This window comes from Sesamum indicum, linkage group LG12 (assembly GCF_026168435.1).
Source record: "Sesamum indicum cultivar Baizhima isolate 11 linkage group LG12, ASM2616843v1, whole genome shotgun sequence".
Lineage (NCBI taxonomy): Eukaryota > Viridiplantae > Streptophyta > Magnoliopsida > Lamiales > Pedaliaceae > Sesamum > Sesamum indicum.
In genome coordinates, this window is record NC_142668.1 from 11,038,367 (window position 1) to 11,059,023 (window position 20,657).

At 28.6% G+C, this 20,657-nt stretch overlaps 1 protein-coding gene across 1 annotated transcript; it reads right to left on the reverse strand.

The window, feature by feature from the left end:
* Positions 1-12,793: 12,793 nt before the first annotated feature.
* LOC105165514 (E3 ubiquitin-protein ligase DA2L) lies at positions 12,794-18,904 on the reverse strand. The gene is made up of 10 exons (XM_011084553.3): positions 18,667-18,904; positions 18,169-18,521; positions 16,688-16,739; positions 16,521-16,566; positions 16,287-16,368; positions 16,048-16,192; positions 15,875-15,977; positions 14,300-14,366; positions 13,339-13,924; positions 12,794-13,230 (listed from the first exon to the last, which is right to left on the reverse strand). Exons 2-9 carry the CDS (start codon positions 18,358-18,360, stop codon positions 13,352-13,354), a joined length of 1,260 nt encoding a protein of 419 aa, XP_011082855.1. The 5' UTR covers positions 18,361-18,521; positions 18,667-18,904; the 3' UTR covers positions 12,794-13,230; positions 13,339-13,351.
* Between the last annotated feature and the right edge of the window lie 1,753 nt (positions 18,905-20,657).

The window sequence follows — 20,657 nt, forward strand, 5'->3', positions numbered from 1 at the left end:
ATAAGATTCTTAAAACATATAAATGAAAGAGAAAGGCACAAAACCAAGTGATATAATTAGGACCACACTACACAATATGTAGTGTTCACATTTGAATTATAATTAAATTAATGGTGTATTTTTATTTCATTTTATATACATATATATTATGCGTAATGTATATAATTAAACCACAATACATATACAATATGATACTGAATAACTAATAAAAAAAAATTGAGACATTGGAAGAAAATTTACAATTTACTATGGATTAAAATTATAATAAAAAATGATTATTAACCACGATTAAATAAAAATCGATACAAAAACTTGGATTGTCCACCATAAAAATTATTTTCGTTATGACCATATATACGAGCACAACAAATATAATTAACATTTCTATAGGTGTATGCAATTTGATATATGTCTGTTCATTGAAGTTTACGTGCAAGGAGTAAAGGGACATATAATATGCAATATTTACATATATAGATGGAATGTTTATATTGAGAGGGTGTTTGGCAGTTTTTCTAAAATATTTAATAAGTTCCTGTATTAAAAATAAGCTCTTAAAACATTTATAATATGTTAAAGTTTATGAGATACTTTTACATCTTATAAGATGTTAAGGTATTCGGTAAAATAAGATATTTTTATTAGTAAAATTATCAAAAAATATAATAACATTAGAATTCAATAAGTGTATTTTCTTGACAGATATTGTATCTAAATTTTTTTAAAATACTTTCATAAATATATTGTACACATTAATTTAACTCCAAATAAAATTTAATAGATACTTTTTGAAAAAAATATTGATGAATTATTATCTAAATGTTTGCATCAAAATAATATTAACATTCATGCTAGTCGAATCTTTACATAAATATATAAATTATATATTTTTTTGTTAATTGCAATACCTACTTTTAATTATATAATTTATAATGTCTTGCATCTAGCTATATTTATTTAGTAAATATAATATCAATAGTAATTTTTTTTTGTATAACTATAATTAAAATGAATTATTAATTGCAAAGCGTGAATCACGTATGGTTGCACAGCGCAGAGAGAGAATCTTTTGTTATTAAAAAAATGGTGAATTATGTAAGGATAAAATTTGATTATATAGCAAATTAATGAGGTTATTTTTGTTTTATGAATTATTAATTACATACAACTTAATTATAAAACTAATAAGATGTTATAAAATAAATTCGCAAAAGTTTATTTTTTGAAAAAGATCGAGTGATGCGAAGCGAAACTCCTCCTCAAACTGATGTTTGTAATAGGTGTTTGTAATAGGTTTTGAGGTATTATCCGTCGTTAAGAATAAAAATAAAAAATATAATTTTAGTCGTATAGTTTATAAAGGTGTCATTTTGTTCTACATAAATTGATTTTCGTAATTTAGTACTATAAATTAAAAAATTTTACAAGTTTAATCATTTTTCTACTAATTTGGTCAAAAACTTGCATATGACCTTTAAAAATTGTCCGGCCATATGATGAAGTGGCAGTCCAGCTCATTAAAAAATGCCAATGCAGTTGGATTGCCACATCATTATCTCGCCAAAAACCCTCATTTTTAAAATTTTTTTATTGAAAAATGACTAAAATTGTTAAATTTTTAAAATTACAGGACTAAATTGTAAAAATTAATTCATAAAGTACCAAAAAATATCACTCTCTATAAGTTACGGGAATAAAATTTTATTTTCCTTTAAGAATTATAAGTCGCTAACCACTTGATTCAATTATTTTTTTTACAGTTATTTAATAACTGTGAATTCTCCTAAACTACAGTAACAATGAAAGAACAAATCAAAAGGAAAATCAAATCATTACCATAAAAGCTACAAGAAATTAAGACCGCACGTCTGATAATTAATTTCTGAGATGGCCAGAACATACATAATATTTGTCTTGATTTATTTTGAAAATTTTAGTGGTATTTTAAGATATTTTGAAACAATGCCTCATTTATTTTTTGTCAAAATAAGTCTATATTAATTACAGGCTATACAACTAAAAAAATTATATAAATACTCATACATCTATATAAATATATATAAAACAGATATGATTTGACAATGAACAGTAGTTTTTTTCTCCTACTAAACAAGATCAAACATACTATACTTATTTTATATTATCTCCAAAAACAAATCCAAACATACACACCATCTCTAACACATACTTATTTATCTTTATTTTTCTCTCTCTGTCTCCACAAAACACATCAAAACAAGTTAAACATGAAACCAAATATAGTGAAAAAATTTCTAGTTAATTTGTAAGGTGTCTAGCGTGTTTGAATCACGAACTTTCGATTAATTTGTATCAAGTATATATGAAAAATAGATAGTTTTCTTTAATAACCACATGATACATATTAAAGCTATTTTTCTATTTCTAAATTGAAAATACAAATTAAGAAAAGCTAATTTCCTTGTAGCTGAGTCAGACAGATAGTTACATTAAAATTTTCCATTAAATTCTTAACTTACGTACAAGGAAGAAAGAAATAAACGTTGTTTGATTTGGAGGAAAAAGACATTAATTCCTGACCAACCCAGAAAAAGAAAACCCCACGTGTTTCATGCTGACCAGAAATGTCAATTATGTCAATTTGGTTGATGAAATTGGATGATCAGTTCGACTTTCACGTCTTTCTAACTTAATATTATTTAATAGTAATTATTGATTTATTGTGATAGTAATTGTTGATTAATTGTACATATTTGAAATTAGTAATTAATATATATTATATATTAAATATTAAATATTGATATATATAATGTAGTTATAATTGATTTTTTGGATAATAGAAATTAAATCAAATTAAATTAGAACTGCAGGAGCAGAATTAAATCAGCTTTTCACAATATATCTAATCTCGAATTTTAATTTAATATGTGGCCCTTGGATTATAAATGATGACACTAATACCACTATTGCCACGCCTCATCTCTTCATTCATGTGCATCGTAAATAAATTATCATTATAAATGTGTTGTTGATTATTTATAATAATTATTTTATTTAAATTATTGTCACTAATAATTACATAATACTAAAATTAAAATTATTTTCACTAAAAATTTTATTTATCGTAGTGGAAATTCGGAAGTAGGGTTTATATAAATCCTACAGTCTCTTAGAAATGATATTTTTAAGTGTATAAAGTGACAATAATTTTTTTAATAAATTTATTGAAGTACCAATACACAATTAAAGAAAAGTATGGAGTACCAACCAAAGCCCGACCAACCATATATGGTCAATCGATATTTGACACGATATATCAGTTGTTATAGTCTAAGCATTTGTCTTAATTTTTAATTAAGAGTAATGCTAAATGGGGGTGTCACCTGATGAAACAACAACGGATCATTCTTGTGAAATTGTGATTAATTACTATTTACAATTTTTTTTACTTTTGATAATAATAATTAATTATGATAAAAAAATTATATTTCTATGATTATGGATGTGACAATGCCTTATTAACATGTATACAACAGAACTATAATATTGGAGTATAGACTAGGTTAATAGATGTGAACATGTGGTAATTACGGGCCACTGCACACATGCAGACATATATGAAAACACTATTCGAAAGTCTAACCAGCTCTTTTTTGAATTTATTTTTAATAACAGATGATCTGTTATGTCATTCAATATATTTATAATTCAAATCAATTAATATATTTAAATGAGATAGAAAAATAAGAAAGTAGTATAACAGCAGATATAGATCTATATTAATGGTATTCAAACTCATAATTTTTTAACTGTGACCAATCAAACAACACCTCTTAGGCAACTTTTTGTGGAAATTAAACAGTGTGGCACAACGTTAATCATATATGTCCTATCAAATAAAAAACTAAAACGTGTAACACGAAAAGTAGAAGATTTGGTAAAAAAAAAAAAAAAAACATAAATATTGATTTGACGCAATCATAAAAAGACTATGAAAGTGTTGGGTACAACGTTACTGTAGAAATGATTAATTTATTTTATCTTCTGGATGGCACATCTCCGGATGTAATTATTTAATATAATAATGGTGATGAGCTCATGCAAATTGCATGTATTAAGTTTTAATAAAGAATGGGAATATTGATTTTGGCAAGATACTGTTTTTCTTCATTAATTTGCACGTTCTACGTATCAGAGAATCAAAATTTTGCTTTATTTTCCCACTAACAATTCTGAAGGTTGTGATCATGAGATGGTTTAATTCACTCGGAGATTTCGTATTTTATTTGATTCATAAATGGAATTTAATTATTTTCTCTTACATCACTTTTTGAGATGTTGAAATATAAAAAATTAATCAAATACAAAAATAATGAGATGTGTGTACTTTATTTTTAAATTTGTTTATATCAGATCTGCAGATAAGACTTCAGTATATTAGGTTTATGTGGATTTCTCCTACAAAAATATTTACAAGGCAGAAAAGGGTGAGATCACACTTAAAAGACCCGGACTATGACCTTCCAAAACCTAAATTAGTTAAGTCCCTGAGCATAAATATGTAAGATTTTAAGAGATAGGTGTGCGGCAAAAGTTGTACCTAAAGGATAGAGGGCTGGTATTTACATAATTTGTGGTTGTACTATTTTATGTAAATAATAGATTTAGGATTGATCATATTATCATCATGAGTCTATACATGTTTGAATTTAGATTAAATTGGACTAATCGAAGCGATCCAAATAAACAGACGTGAATTTTGGCATATCTCGTAATTAAATGAGGAACTGGATTTTACGATCTTCAAGAGGTTAACCCCACATTTAATTCTAATTAACTTATATATAAAAATAAAGATAAAATTACTATAAAAGTAAGGGGTTATTACACTTTCATTCCTTGAGTTTTGGTACAATTACACGTAAACCTATTATGGTTTGAAAAATTACATCTAGCACCTTTGATATTTGTTTTCACATAACAAATAAGTCCTCCCATTAGTCAAAATTCACTAAACTTGTTCACATTAATAAAAAAAAAAAAAACTGAATGAGAATTGATATTTTGATTGATTACTGACTTATTGCAGGTCAAATAAATTTTTTTCGGACTAAACTACTATTATAACGGTGAAAATATATATCTTCACATGCATTAACGCGTGAAGACGTATGAGGATAATTTGATCGTAAAAGTATTTATATCAGCAATAAGTCAATATGGAGTTAATATAGATTTTTTTTTTTTTAATATCAGCAAAGTTGAGGGATTTTAAGTAACGAATGAACTTATTTGTTAAACGAAAATAAATTTCAGGATATTAGATGTTATTTCCTAAATCATGAAAAATTTATATATAATTTCACTAAATCTCAGTAGAGCGGAGTGTAATTAGCCCTAAAAATATTTAGAGTTAGGTACATCCATAGTAAGACTCTACTTATAGTCACCTCACTATAAGGTCTGGTTGTTATCATTTGAACATTACATCTTTAATAATTTCTCAAAATTATATATTGTGTTTGGATTTATTTTTATTTCTAATTTTATGAAATATTTTTAAAAACACATAGAGAAAATCTCCTTTTAAGGAATGCTTTTACATGAAAACATATTGACGATTCATAAATTTAGAGCAATGAAGTTGACATTTTTTATCTTGGAATTTAAGAAAAGTATGTGTTCATTTGGTAATTTAAAACGTAAGATATAGATAGTTTTTTTCCCAAGATATGTTTTAACTTAATATTCAATATTAATGTGTTTAAATTGGTCTGAAATTCAGTTGGGTTATAACTTCAAAACATAATTAACGTCTTAAAAAAATTTAAGAATTTGAATAATTAGCGCTAACTACTATAACTTTTGACATAAAGAAAGGAATCAAATTCTTGATGTTCCATAAAGTTTTTAAAATGAAATTGGCAGTCTCCTGAAGGTCGTATACAGACCTAACACCCTCAGCTCTACCTTAACTTATGAAACAAGATAAGGTTTGAGTCTTTTTATTGAAGTCGTTCCGATTTGGTCTTTTTCTGATCCAAACTCGGGTTTGTATGTATCGATAATGACCAATCGATCATTTTTAAATCTATTGTTCGATTGAAATCGTACAATTAAAAAAATTATATAAATTTCAGCCCTCCATGCCTCAAATATAACTTTTATGACTCTAAAATTTATAACGATGTTAAGCATTTCGCTTTTACGAAGTGTTTAACTTAGACATCAAAATAATGTGGTTCGTACAATTTTCTGTCTTATAAATTTGTATTAGGATAAAATATTTGAAGTGTATTTGCACTATAGGAGTGCATATTTTCCTGAAAAACGCAAATGAAATCTAAAATCAAATTACGACATGAAAGATCTGGTCAGTAAGAAAACACCCGACAAATTAAATCTTTACATGTGGATGATGTGCATTTGCTCATCACCCCACATGCTTCATTGTGTCCTAATAATTTCAGTCAACTTTAGGTATAAATTCAGTATTTTTTTTAATGTTTTCGAGATATCGAATCTTTACACGACTATTAGTTAGGCTATTACGTGTATTATTTATTATCAAATGTTATTTTAATTTCATTATAATGCTAAATGTTTTTTCTTTTTCCTTTTTTAAATAGAAACTCCAAGTTTGCTTGTTAACCTGTAATCGTGATCGATTTATTTCAATTAATAATAGTTTATCACTTTTATTTAAAAAAAAATTATCTTATTATCATCTGATACATAATTGTAGTATCGGACAATTAAGCTATTTTAATTTTCAATAAGTGAACAATTAATTAATCTAGTTCACAGTGATAATCTCATAATGACAGCATTTAATGTGTCCACCAAATAAAAAAAAGTAAATATTTGTTTGATCGACAACATTAATGACTCGCACGACGTGTTCTCATCAGAATATTTTATTTCAAAAGAGGAATTTTAATTTACTTCATTTATTTAATCCTTTTTTAGGATTAAATACATTTTAAATCCTATGCCACCCTCGTCAAGGACCTACTTAAACTAAAAAAACCTTCACTTGCACCTCTATTCTTGAAAGGGTTAAATACAATTTACCCATCTGTGTTACTGAAAAAGTGGGAAAAAAAATCTTATAAAAAAAAAGTGCAATTCACCTTTTTGTGATTTAAAAAATGATGCAATTTACCTTTCTTATATTACATTATTTTTTAACTCACAATGGGTTTTTTGCATTTTATTTTTCACACTTTTTCATTGATACAGATAGGTAAATTACATTTAACCCATTTTTTAAATAACCTTTTAATTTAAATATAAATTGATAAAAATACCCTCGATTAAATAATATTTCACTTTAATGCCTTCAACAATAAAATATTATTTATAAATTAATTAAATACAACATAATTATTTAAAATTTTATTGTATAAATAGTCGTATCAAAATTAGAAAAAATGAACAATATTTTGTTATTTACGTCAAAATTTGTGTTTCTTGATGAACAATATAAAAATCTTCCAATTATAAATTTATGCTTCGTAATGAAAAATATTAAAATTCATTTACGTTCAAAATTTGCTAGATTGTTCACTGAAAATTAACTAGGAAAATTTGCTTAGCTTGTTTGCTTTCCTAATTTCCATACGGGATATTTATACAATCAATTTTAAATAACCATTTTGTACTTTTAAATTTACATTAATTCAATATTAATTTATTAACAATGTACTTGAATAAAATTTAAATTTAAATTAATTGACAGATTTTACTGTAAAGGGGATTAAAGTAAATATATCATATTATTAATAATTAAGTGCATTTTCGTCCATCTTCATTTAGTTTAAAGAAATATCTTGAAGGTAGGGGGTCAGTGAAGATTTTTGTAGTTTAAGGGGTAATCATATATTTTAGGGATGTAAAATGTATTTAGATTAAAAATCTAAAATCGGACTCTGAATATGTTATAAATTAGGGAGAACTACGTTTGGACTCCCTCATCTATAATTTATTTATATAATTTTTTTTATTTTTTATATAATTATAAAATTACTCTTGACAGTCAAAACATAAAAATAATTTATATAATTATAATGCTATCTTTTGGGATGTACGCGTAATTTTTTAGGGTTAATAACAGACACCCCCGACATACGAGGAATTTTGCACTTTGACCCCCTACTTTTTTTTTAAATAATCGACCGCTCAACGTTTCTTTTCTTTTCTTTTCTTTTTCTTTTTTGTTCACATTGCCTATTTTTACATTTTCGACAAATAAAAAGAAAATATTCCTTCTTATGAACAGACACGCTTGTAATTGAATTTAGAGTGGGGTAAAATCATAATTTCACACCTTAATTTATTAAAAAAAAATGAAGATGAAGCCTATTTTTTTATTTTTTAAAATTAAGATATGAAATTATGATTTTTATCCTGCCCTAAATCCAATTACAAGTGCACGTGTTCATATGAACAGAATATTTTCTTTTTATTCATTGTAAAAAATAAAAGTTAGATAGTCGATTATAATAAAGACGGTTGGAGGTCAAAATGTAAAACCCCTCGTACACCTAATTTTTTAAATAGTAATAATAATTTATATAAATATATATTTTTATTGATTTCTTTTAGTACAATGTGCAGATAAAATCGGACAAGTCACTTACATAGTCATTAATTTGCACGTGCGTTTTGGTAATTAAGAGAATCAAAATTTTCATTTATTAGTCCAATCTTATCCTACGTCTGCTCTGCTGACAGTATGAACTGTCCTATTTTCTGATTAAAACTTAAATATCTAGAGCCAAAAATTTTATAATATACCTAGTAATTATCGACTGGCTTAAACGATTTCAAGTATAAAATCCCATTTAAATGAAATAGATGTAAATTTTTTATACTTGGCTGTATATGTTACAAGAAAATTTAGAAGGAATAATTACACTCTCTTTTTTAAGATTTGATTTAATTACACATAAATTCTTTGTGGTTTGAAAAATTACATCTAATATTCCTGAAGTTTGCTTTTATTTAATAAATAAGTCTCCATGTTGGTGAATATTCAATGAATTTACTGATATTAATAAGAAAATTGAATGAAAACTGATGTTTATCCTCGATTGGCTTATTACTAACTTACTGCGGGTCAAATAATTTTTTTCGAACTAATGAATGGACTTATTTGTTAAAAGAAAATAAATCTCAGGGGCGCTAGATGTAATTTTTTGAACTACAAGAAATTTATTTATAATTATATCAAATTTTAGGGAATAAAAGTATAATTATCCCAATTTAGAATGAAAACTTCTAATCCAAACCTAATTTATCTTTTCCATCAGATCTCATGTTGCCCCACTGACATAAGTGTGGGGATCAAATATTTTCTATTATATTTTTGTGTCATATATTCGCATGCACAAGTGATTGTACGCACCCCAACTTTGAAATTATATTCTAATTTAATTATATTTTTAAATTTAAAAAATAATACTTACTTTTATTTATACAAATATGTAATACGAAAGTATGATAAGAGATCGACACAATTTGGAAGGATTGAAAGAGGAACATGAGTCATCCAGGGAACCCATATCTGAATTGGGCCTCTTAATTGTCCCTAACGGCCTGTTGTTCATTCATACTTATGTAGTCCTACATAGTTTTGGTCTCGTAATTCTGTAGTACCACAGCTGATACATCATTTAACGTTGTTTTTCTCATCTGTCCACATAGATGGTCCGGATGTAATATACCCATTAGGTGGCAGCGGCGATGGCGGTGGCGATAGCGGTGGAGCTGGAGCTACTACTATTGCTGGTATCAAAATCGAGGAGATACTGACCAGGTTGGTCGATCTTGATTTTATGTATGTGAATACTATTTATAAATACTATTTATTGTTAAAATATTATAAATACTCCATGATATTTGATAAAATTATATAATTTTTGGATGAATTTATGAAATTATCAATTTTGCTTCCATCATATTTTTTTTCCTTTTTTGAAAAAAATATAAAAATTGGATTGGGAGAATGAAAAATTTTAAAAAATTATAAAAAATTATCCACTTAATCCCAAAACAAAAAATTCTAAATTCTTTTTAAAATAATTCATAGTCCACAAGAGCTTTTAGGTCAGATTATTAAAAAAAAAAAAAGATGGAAAAAAGCTTGCGGAAGCTAAACTGACTAATAGTTAGATGATCATTAAAATTAATCAGATATTGATAATTTCTCAAATAATGAGACGATATTTGTAATTATGTTAAATCTCAATAAGCTCAATGTAACCTCATATTATACTCAAATTCAGTAAGAGGTGTCGGATTCGAATTTTATTTTTGTTGTTTATGAAGAAAAATAGAAGAGGTTTACGTGTGAGGCTTGACAAAAATATTGAAACTTGCACTTGAAAGATGGTTTAAATTTTTGGGTAATTTACAATGATTTTTCTTGAGATTTGGCATAATTATGAATATTCTCTCGTTATTTGAAAAATTGCAAGTACCTCCCTAGTATTTGATGAAATTATAAATGGAGGTATAAAATTATCAACTATGCCATTTCTGTATTTTTTAAAATATATATATATATATATATATAAATAAGACAAACTGGATGAAAAAATAATAAAAGAATTTGCACTTAGTCAATACAATAAATTAGAAAAAATATAAATAAAATAATAAGTTTTAGTTCACAAGCGCGTTTTGATTAGATCACAAAAAATGGGTGGAACCTAAAGGGACTAACAGAATGGAAAAATTACTAAATGACCATTAAAATTAGAAGTATTGATAATTTTTGAAATAATAAAAAAATATTTCATAATTATACCAAATCTCAATAGAGATCTTTCTAATCTTTCCTAAACTTTTGTATATGCTAAGCCTAGAGATGAAGATGGCTATCTCTGCCCTTTTCTAGTAAAGTTTGGTTTGGAATTTTTTTGACATATTTGGAATTTAATTTTATTAATATTTCATTGAATCAAATACAAAATTTTTTTTTTAATAATTTTAATAGTATAAAATAAAGGGTTAATTTACTTAGATTTCCTTCGATGAAATTACACTCTCTCTTAAGAGAAACTTTTGAAATATACTTTCATCTCAGTGAGAATTCTCTATTTATAAAAAATTGACCTCACAAAAAAATTATATACATAAATTTTTATACTTCACTCAGTATATTGTATAAATTATTGATAATAAGATTAATTTTTTTATTCATCAATAATTATTTTTTATTATTATTAAATAATAGTATTCGCGTGGGATGAGCAAAGGTGGGGTATGCGAGCAAGAATTAAGATAAGTAACTTAGAGGGCGTTCTAAAATTTAAAAAAGGTGTTGCAATATATTGTAATACACTAGTTATCGCGGCGACGAAATCCGTAAAAAGAAAGAAACGCGAGGTGAGGTGAATAAATTGGAGTTGTGAATTTATTAAAAATATGAAAATTTGTGAGAAAAAAAAAATATGAAAAGTAAGGTGAGAGAGAAACGTGGGGTAGTGGATTGAGAGGAAAAAAAATATAGTTATGAGATTATTAGAAGATATTGAAATTACTATTTTGAACAAAATTTTCTTTTAAGAAAAGAAATGAATTAAAAGAACAATTTGGGTATTACAAAATATTTTCTTTTATAATAACTAGTTGTCGGACACGGTCCCTTAGATTATCTTCTGTACTATATAAAAAATAAAACCTCATTTTCACTCACAAATAGTAGTTACTTACATTGCGGACTAATTTTTTAAATTACCAAAATATCTTTATGTATTTCCAACCATTTCTATTTAAATTCTTCTTTTAATCTATATTTTAAAGCATGAACAAGTATTTATTATATACACACAAGAATGGCGTACCATAATCGCTAGTGTAAAAAAAATTGCATATTGTGAGTTGAAAAGAAAAATAAATTTGTGATAATGGTAGTGTGAGAGGTGAGGAGAAAGAAATAGATTTGTGAGAATGAAAAAAATGTGAGGTAAAGCCAAAGAGACATTTTTTTTTTTAATTGTAGGTTTATTAAGAATATAAAAGTTTGTGAGGAGAAAAAACATAAAAAGCAATGTGAAAAACAAACATGAGGTAGTGGATTGAGAAAAAAAAATATTAAAATTATTAGTATGACCAAATTTCTTTTTGGAAGGATGAAGTAATTAAAGTATAAATTTAGACATTCAAAAATTGGTGCTTCAAAAAATTTTATTTTAAAAATTAATGCAACAGTATTGTTAACCGTTATTTGTGAGTATAGAGAATTTTTTATTTTTATATTAGTAAATATATAGTTTTAGAAAACTATAGAAATCAAAATTGTATATGCTTATTATTTGATCTAAGAAGCACAAATTAGACATGTAGTTCTCTTGTGAACCCTGAAAACTATTCAATAAAATCATTTTTTTAAGCGATGCATATTTTCTTGGCTAGTGAAAATATGAAAATTATTTTAAAAAAAAATTGATTCTTTGAGAAAACATAGTCGCTCAATCAACAGTAAAACTCATAAAAGCTAAAAGTGCCGGAGATAATGAAAAGATTGTGTTCGAGTCCCAATAATGTGGATATATATGGACTGAATGACAATGAATCACGACTATAACATGAAAAAAAAAAAAGGAAAAAAGAGGAACGACTTAAGATATTTCTACTGATTCGACTGAGAGTGTAGAATACGTATGAATCGAACTGAAAAAAGACCGTGCATACGTATGAAGCCAGGAGAAGAACAAGAGATACAATCCTGCGATTTGCCTGTTTCATAACAAATGCATATTCCATATGGAATCAGTTAAAACTACTAGCATGTAAGAAGTCGAGATGAGAATTCAATGCTGCATTCCTTGGTAAAGTGCAAAAACGAGCAAAGATGAGGAATAGATTTCACATAATTCGTTCCACAAATGGCGTTCTCTTTTGACAGAGAGTCTAGAAACGAAGCATTTGTATGTATATGTACATCCGTTGCGCTGACCTGATACTAATACTGAGGGACGGCATTCTTCCATCCTTAACGTTGTAATAAGAGCAACTGGTGGTGGCATTGTGTCCTAACTGATGCTTGAATAGAAAGGCCTTTAGAACAAAACTGGCGCAATGCGATTTTGTCCACTCTATTGAGGCCTCAACTGTGATCGACATTGGTGATTCTTACTGAGGATGACATTTTCTTCCCTAGGTATGAGGAATTAACGCTCACCATCAACGGCGATTCAACATAAACAAGCCACTCTGCATGAGGTACCTAAGACGTTGAAACTGCAATCCGCAAACAATTTCTATCCACTATAAGAATTTTCATTTTAAATGAAAAGAACATATTTTTGTTGAGAGTGAGAGAGAGTCGGAAGAAGGATTCAACTATACCTTGTATCAAGAGCTAGTGCCAAGCCACTCCTGGAGTACTAGTCCTGGCTCGAGCCTCGGCAAGGGAAACAGCCATGGCCAGCATCATCTGCTCCTCAAAACTCTCGGGGATAATCTGGCCGGTGACAGGTTGAAGGCTGCACTGATTTTCATCTTGCTGAGGGAGTGCAGCAGGGTTTATAGCATTGTCAAATTCATCGGACCCTCCATAGCTAGTTCCTAGTTCAGCTACCTCGGATCTATGATCAACCCATTCTCTGGCTTCCCCAGTCATTGCCAAGGGGCTATCAGGTGATACCACTAAGGCACTCTGTGCCGGAAAATAATTTTCAGATTCTTGCTCATCCCCATTGGAATACCTGCTATAGCCAGGCATGTTATACATAGACACGTCACCACCATAGTTATTAGATGTCTCTCCACTCATCTGTTGACGTTCAGCAAGGGCCGCTATTGCACAGGCCAGTCCACCAGAAGGAAATGCCGACGATGATCCAGTTATTGCTAAGGAGCTGCGATCTTCTAACATGTATTCTTCTGATTGGGCTGCATTGCTATTGGGTAGTTCTTGGTGTTTGCCATTTTCCTATCATAATTATCACAGCAACAGAATTAATAAGTCAAGCATTTTCTACATTCTCAATTGGTAATAGAAAATTTAAGATCAATCTGGTACTAAGAAACTATATGGATGCTGATACTCCAGTGGACTTTGATTATCTCAAAGATCAAACGCCTCTTAAGAGGCACCAACTTCAACGGAGATGTATATACACTAAAGTTCAATGCTTGCAGATACACAAGAAACGCATAAAGCTTTGTGTATAACTACAATTACAATATTTAGACATATATAAAATCGAGAATCAGTTAAATTCATAAAAGATCAGTAAAGCTAGCTTCGCAGAAGCCTCAAACTCTCTTAGGCCAAAAGGAAATATCTGAATGTTCAACTAAGTACCTGAATAGACAACCAAATGGCTTCCATAACCATTATGTCCTCAAGATCAAGGTCAAACTCGTCGTCCCTGCATTCAGATTCAGCATCAGAGCAACATAAAAGGGATGTCGCAGTGTTAATCATGTATAAGTCTCCAGGATGCAAAATGCGATCCCATTAGCCAATAGCTACAAGAGTTATCACGTTTATACAAAGTGTGATAGGTATGAGCATTTGAGAGGGGGAGGGGAAACCTCAAATGTAAAAGCGAAGACAACAGAGATTACAGAGCAATGAACATTATTAAATTCTTCGAACGAACTTGAACATGTTGACTGATGCATATAATAATGCCTGCAAGCCTTTCTTCGACAGTTTTGCAATACTGTTCAAACAGCTTGCAAAAAATTATCGAGCTTTCAATTTTATGTAGGGAATGATGCTCCTATAAAAGTCCTTTCATCATATCAGTCATTTGAAGACTATCTTGACAAGACAAATCTTGAAAAAAACTGATAATCAGAATTACCCAGCAATTACCCAACATCCAAGAGAATAAACTAAGAGAGAATTGAGCTCGAAAATATGTACAAGAAAGAGAGTGAATAGATCAAATTTTCACAAAATTGAAGTAAATAGATGCTAAGTAGATGGACTAATTTTGGAATTAAGAAAGTAAATGGAACAAATATGTAATAATGCACATAAAAGAAGAAAATCTGAATTAATCTAGGAGCACAAAATAGTTCACAGTTCACATATAGAAAAATCTAGGTTTAACATGACATAACTTTCTCATAGCTTAATTAAAATCATTCATCTTTAACTTAAGAGAAAGTCAGTAACGATATAACATTTAAGCTTCATATTTACATGCAATTTTGTGCTCTTGAATAGGATCGCAAAACAACATCCTTAAGAACCTTCCAGAACTCCTAAACATACTCTGGAGTAATGTCCATTAACATAGTTGACCAAAACTGTGAACATTGCAAGCCAAATGGCAGATTGAGAAACATAACATCCCATACAGAAATCACAGGGAGAGCTTCAAACGTTCACAAATCTAAGAGAAATCAATTATGACAATATCTGGGTAAGATAAGAGAAAAATAAAGGGGAAAAAATGATCACGCATCAGTGTTACAGAGTTCAACCCCAGGTTACAACTGAAATTGAAAGTAATTAAACTTCATGCTTTATACTAGCATTTGAAGCCTCATACAATTAGATTGCTAAAGCCCACAACTGGAAGACAGATAAAAGTGTAAGCAAGGAAATTCAGTCATACTGCCTCATTAAACCTTGCATCTCATATTTCCAGAAAAATCGCAATAATAAAGGTCAACTGAGATAATAGGATCATTTGGATGAATCTCCAGAGCAATAGATGTTATTCTCATGAAAATTACTGATCAATAGATGAGTTCCTATCTGATAGAAGTATAACTTTTTCATAGCTGCTGAAACTCTACAGTTAGCCTTGTTGATAGAAACTTCTTAGACTACCTGGTCCATAGATAACTAGGGAAAAACTAAAATGTAATACCAATGATTTCAAGTGAGGTAAGCTGGCAACAAAAGAAAACGGTATACCTATTTTGCCTTTGGCGTGGAGGCAGTCTCATTGTCGGGGTAACATCGGGCTCGTGTGAGGCAACAATTTCTTCAGATTCTACAGCAGAAGCAAAAGACGGTGCTGCATGTGGAGGCAATGAGTAGAAGAGCAAGAATACAATAGCTGTTAAATTCAGGGTTCAATTAGTTACCTCTAGTCGAGCAATAATCAACCTCAGTTGGTCCTCTCATACTGCTCGAAGAACTGAATTCTCTCCGTTTCAACATCCTTTCCTCTTCATCCAGAAGTTCTTGTTGTCTCATCCTTATTTTGGCTTCTATAACTCGTTGTTCTTCCTACAACAGCAAGTTAAAATGCAAGTGAGTATACCATCGAAGACATCTGAAATAAGAAAAATTAAAAGTACATATAACTTTAAATCATTCTCACAAGTTGCTCCAAGCCTTTCTCCTCCTTTGTCTTAACACCTCGATATTCCACAGCATAGTTTGATGTTTTGCAGAAAGGACACCTTTTACAGTTAAGCAAAAGCAGCAAAAATTGGCAAGCAAGTAATGCAATTCAAACAAAATGTAGATGAAAACATGTTTGTCATACATATAAGTAAACATTCAGATGCATACACAAACAATCATTTCAACCAAATTGAAGAATCAAGGATACTGTGTGGGTCGGGTAGAATTTGGAGTCTTCATTTGCAAAAAGCACTCTGAAAGGGAGAACCATTGAATATAATCAGGAATGCAAAAACCAAATAAGGAGTACTCATTATTTCAAATAGAACAAAACACTGATGTGTAAAATTAAGAGATAAATGAGCAGCTCCATACCGGTACAAATGCCTTTCATGCAACATCTTGACCGATTAAGACTTGGATAGTACTGAAAACATCCAAAACAAAGAAAGGAAGATATTAAATGAAGGCCATGTGCATGAAAAGAAAAAGGACATGCTGCACATAACAGACTGCAAATTCTAGGTTATCAAGAGCAAACACATCTTCTCTTAGTTCCTACCAAGCTATTTTCATTCTTTAGCTCATGAAAATATATAAACAGATTGAGGCTCAATTAATTTGATATTATTAAAAAAAAGAAAAATATAAAAATAAAAAGATAGTGCAAGTTTTAAAACTTTACAAAGTATTCTTAGGAACTCCAAGTTTTTTTTTATTTTCTATTTGAACTTTGTAATTTTTTAAAATTGATTGTTTAGTTATTTGATAATTCATAAAACATTTAATTATTTATAAATAATATATTAAAATATTTTTTTTCAATTACAAGTTATGCAATATTATGTATTCTTTGCTTTGTAAGCTTTGTGAAAAAAAAAATATTTTGTGAAGTTTTAATTAATTTAATTTTTTAAAAATACTATTTTCATTTTTCCGACCAAAGAACTACTGGTTAAAAGTTAGAAACACTAACTATGAAATACAAGTTCTTAATAGACAAAAACAAAATACATACAACATTAATAGATTATATGATAAAGAAAAGAAGTAATTATCAAACTCTAGCCTGTCTGGACTGTAATTCTACCTTATTATGAAATAAATAAAACTACTTATTTATATTGTGTCAATTCACTAGTATTCTTTGATTGAGAAAATGTAAACAAATATCTTTAATAATTCAATTAATTAAAACTTTACACAATAGTTTCTTCACAAAATTTACAAAGCAAAGAATATTATATATTACACAACATTGCAAGTAATAAAATATTTTAATATATTATCATAAAATAATCAAACATTTATGAATTATCAAATTACTAAATAATCACTTTTAACCAAAAAAACATAAAAACACTACTTGAAGTTAGATGACGATTTCCCCTACTTCTGTAAACTTCTAAAATTTGCATTATTTTTATTATTTTTCTTTTTGCTTTGATAATATTAAAATAATTTAGCCACTAATAGAAGCATCCACCCCCAGTGCAGTCAAAACAAAGATATAAACCACTAATTACTCCCAAGTTATAGAGAAGACAGGGGTATCAGTTTCTCATTGAGCAATTTTAGCAGATGAAAGCAATTCTTGAGGAATTGGTTGAAAAAGCCTTTGACTTTTGCAAGAATTCTGGCACTGCAATGCCCTCTGCAACATTAAAGCATATTCTTGAATTCTTCTTGAAACAATCTACTTTGGTGGAAAAATAGTACCTTCAACTTCATCCTAATGTAGTAATATACAAACAAGGCAGTCTTCCAATTTCATTGAAGTTGCAGATATCATAGAAACTGAAATAGATTTTGATTCAAAAAACAAAAAATAAAGATAATGATATAGAGAGACAAACCAAGAAGCAAATGGGACATTCCTCAAGATCACAGCCACAATCATCATCACCAGGATAACAAGGTGCAAGCTTTGAGTCAAGAATCAGCTTCCTAAGCTTCTTCTGATCCACATCTTTGTGTTGGTACAACCCCTGAGGCTTAGTGTACTTCTCATCCACCACCTGCCGCCTCCTCCCCAATTTATTCCCCATACAACACAACCACCCCTCAAATTTTCGATCTTTACTCTTTCTAAAAGCTACAAAACTCCACTATTTCACAGTTTTTAACAAAATTTCACCAAAGGCACAAACTTTTCTCTATTGCATAACAAGACTGATGAAAATTTGCAGCAGAAACACATTGAAATATCCTACAAAGAAATGAGACAAGAACCATATCATTTTTTCTGAGAAATACCAAAGGCCCACGAATCATACTCAAGGAAAAAAGGAATCCCGATAAATTTACAAACAAGAAAACACAAGAAAAGGAGTTGGGATTCGACGGAGCTGCACCTTGAATGAAATCTTGGAAGGAGAAAAAGACGGCCCGGATGGAATTCTCAAGAACAAAGAGAGCAATAAAGCAGACTCCCTCCCCTCTCTCTCTCTCTATATATATATATATATCTGTGTACTGAGATAGAGGGAGAGAGGAAAGATTGAGTTGTGTAGAGGGAACGGAAGAAGGGAACAAGATCAGAACTTTCTCTGTTGATATCTGTGTTCTTTTGCGTGTGGGAATCGATATATATGTGGCTTCTGTGTGTATATAATTATTTTATCTACTATTATTATACTACAATATTCCGTGTTTTCTTGAAAAATAATGATATATATATATATGTACAATAAAAACAGAAACAGTGAATATATTCTGATTCTGATTATTCATCATCTGCTTTTGTTTTGCTATTTCTTGTATCTTTCCCACCTTCTGTTCCTTCATCAGATTCAGATGAAAAGTTCTTTGTAAACAGAAAATATTTTCTTTTTCCATTTCTTTTTTCAAACCAAAGAAGCAAGTTTGGATTTTTATGCTTTTCATTTACCTTTTTTGCTCTATAAAAAGAAAATATTTTTTTCATGTTAATTGATGTGGAGGAAAACAATGGAAGGAAGCAAAGGGATGGAGTGGGAGAGCCGGAAAGAATCAAGGGGTCAAAATTAAATAAATGAAAAATAGGAGGGAAAGATTGCAAAGAATGAAGTGGGGTAGAGCGTACGCGCCAATTACGATGCGTGTACCGGAATGCCCAACACTATCATTGTCATTTTCTTGGATTGTAGTTTGTACTATATTTGCTTTTCCTATTTCCTTTTTCTTTTTTTTTTCAATAAAAAAAATCCCAACTTTTTACATCATCATTGTAATAATTGTAGAGGGCATAAAATGAAGGGATAATTACATTAAACAGATTGTTTATGTTTTTTTTTATAATTACATAAATTATTCAGAATAATAAAAAAACAAAGATATATAGTGTTATTTTTGGAACATATGGATAATTTTTTTCAAAAAATATTAGATTTATATAAATAATATTAACATTTCTGATAAATATATATAATTATTCAAAAAATAAAAATAATTTATATAAATAAATTATATATAAAGGGGGTACAGATTTAATTAATCCTAAAATGAATTGGGAGTGTAAAAATAGTGTAATAATTTATACCTTAGGCTTCAATCATGACTAGTGAAGAAAGAATGGTACTAGCTATGATTGAGCTTCGATGGAATCAAGGGTTTGAGTCAAAGAGTACTTTTGTAATGTTTTTATTACAATCATTATGTTGAATTTATTTTTAGAGTATTTTATTGTATTTTATAAAGATTAAAAAAATAAATATGTGTTAAAATAGTGTGAATATTTGAATTTATTTTTGAAATAATATAAAATAGGTGTTGTAATTTTAGTTTTGTATTTTGAGGGATAAAATTCACTGTTTATTATCAAATCATCTATTTTATATATATATTAGTTTGTAGATGGATTGAATTATATATATATATATATTATCATATATGCCAAATCATGTTATTTTTTTATAAGTATTTAGTTTGCATTTGGGAATGGGCCAAATAAATAAAAATAACAAGATAAAATGTCTCCAAACGAGCTTAAATATTGGGCAGATTTCGGCTTATCTCGAAAAATTTTTAGGGTTTCGTAGTTGTAATATGGAAAAATCGGCATTTCTTGTTTGGGATGCTGCAATAAAATTGTACACTTCTTGTTTGTTTGTTTTTTTGTTTTAAATTGTTTAGGGTTGTTGGAATTGCAATGGTACAAAGATTTGGTAGAGCAACTCCATAGAACTATAAAGATTTTGTCTAGTTTTTTTATTTTTTGATAAAGTACATAAGAAAACGAAAGTTTAGTTGAATTAATGATTTTTAAAGTGATTTATGATTTGTATTTGGGCATATATCATCAACTTATTTTTTGATAAAAGTTTTATTGTCGATGTTATTATAACAACGAATATGGATTTTGTTA

Excerpts from the sequence above, each read along its gene's own strand:
- LOC105165514 (XM_011084553.3), bottom strand. The coding sequence starts at position 18,360 with ATGGGGAATAAATTGGGGAGGAGGCGGCAGGTGGTGGATGAGAAGTAC. Across the intron at positions 16,193-16,286 it reads AGAAAGGCTTGGAGCAACTT|GAAGAACAACGAGTTATAGA; the intron begins GTGAGAATGATT and ends TTGCTGTTGTAG. Across the intron at positions 14,367-15,874 it reads CCACGCCAAAGGCAAAATAG|GGACGACGAGTTTGACCTTG; the intron begins GTATACCGTTTT and ends ATCTGAATGCAG.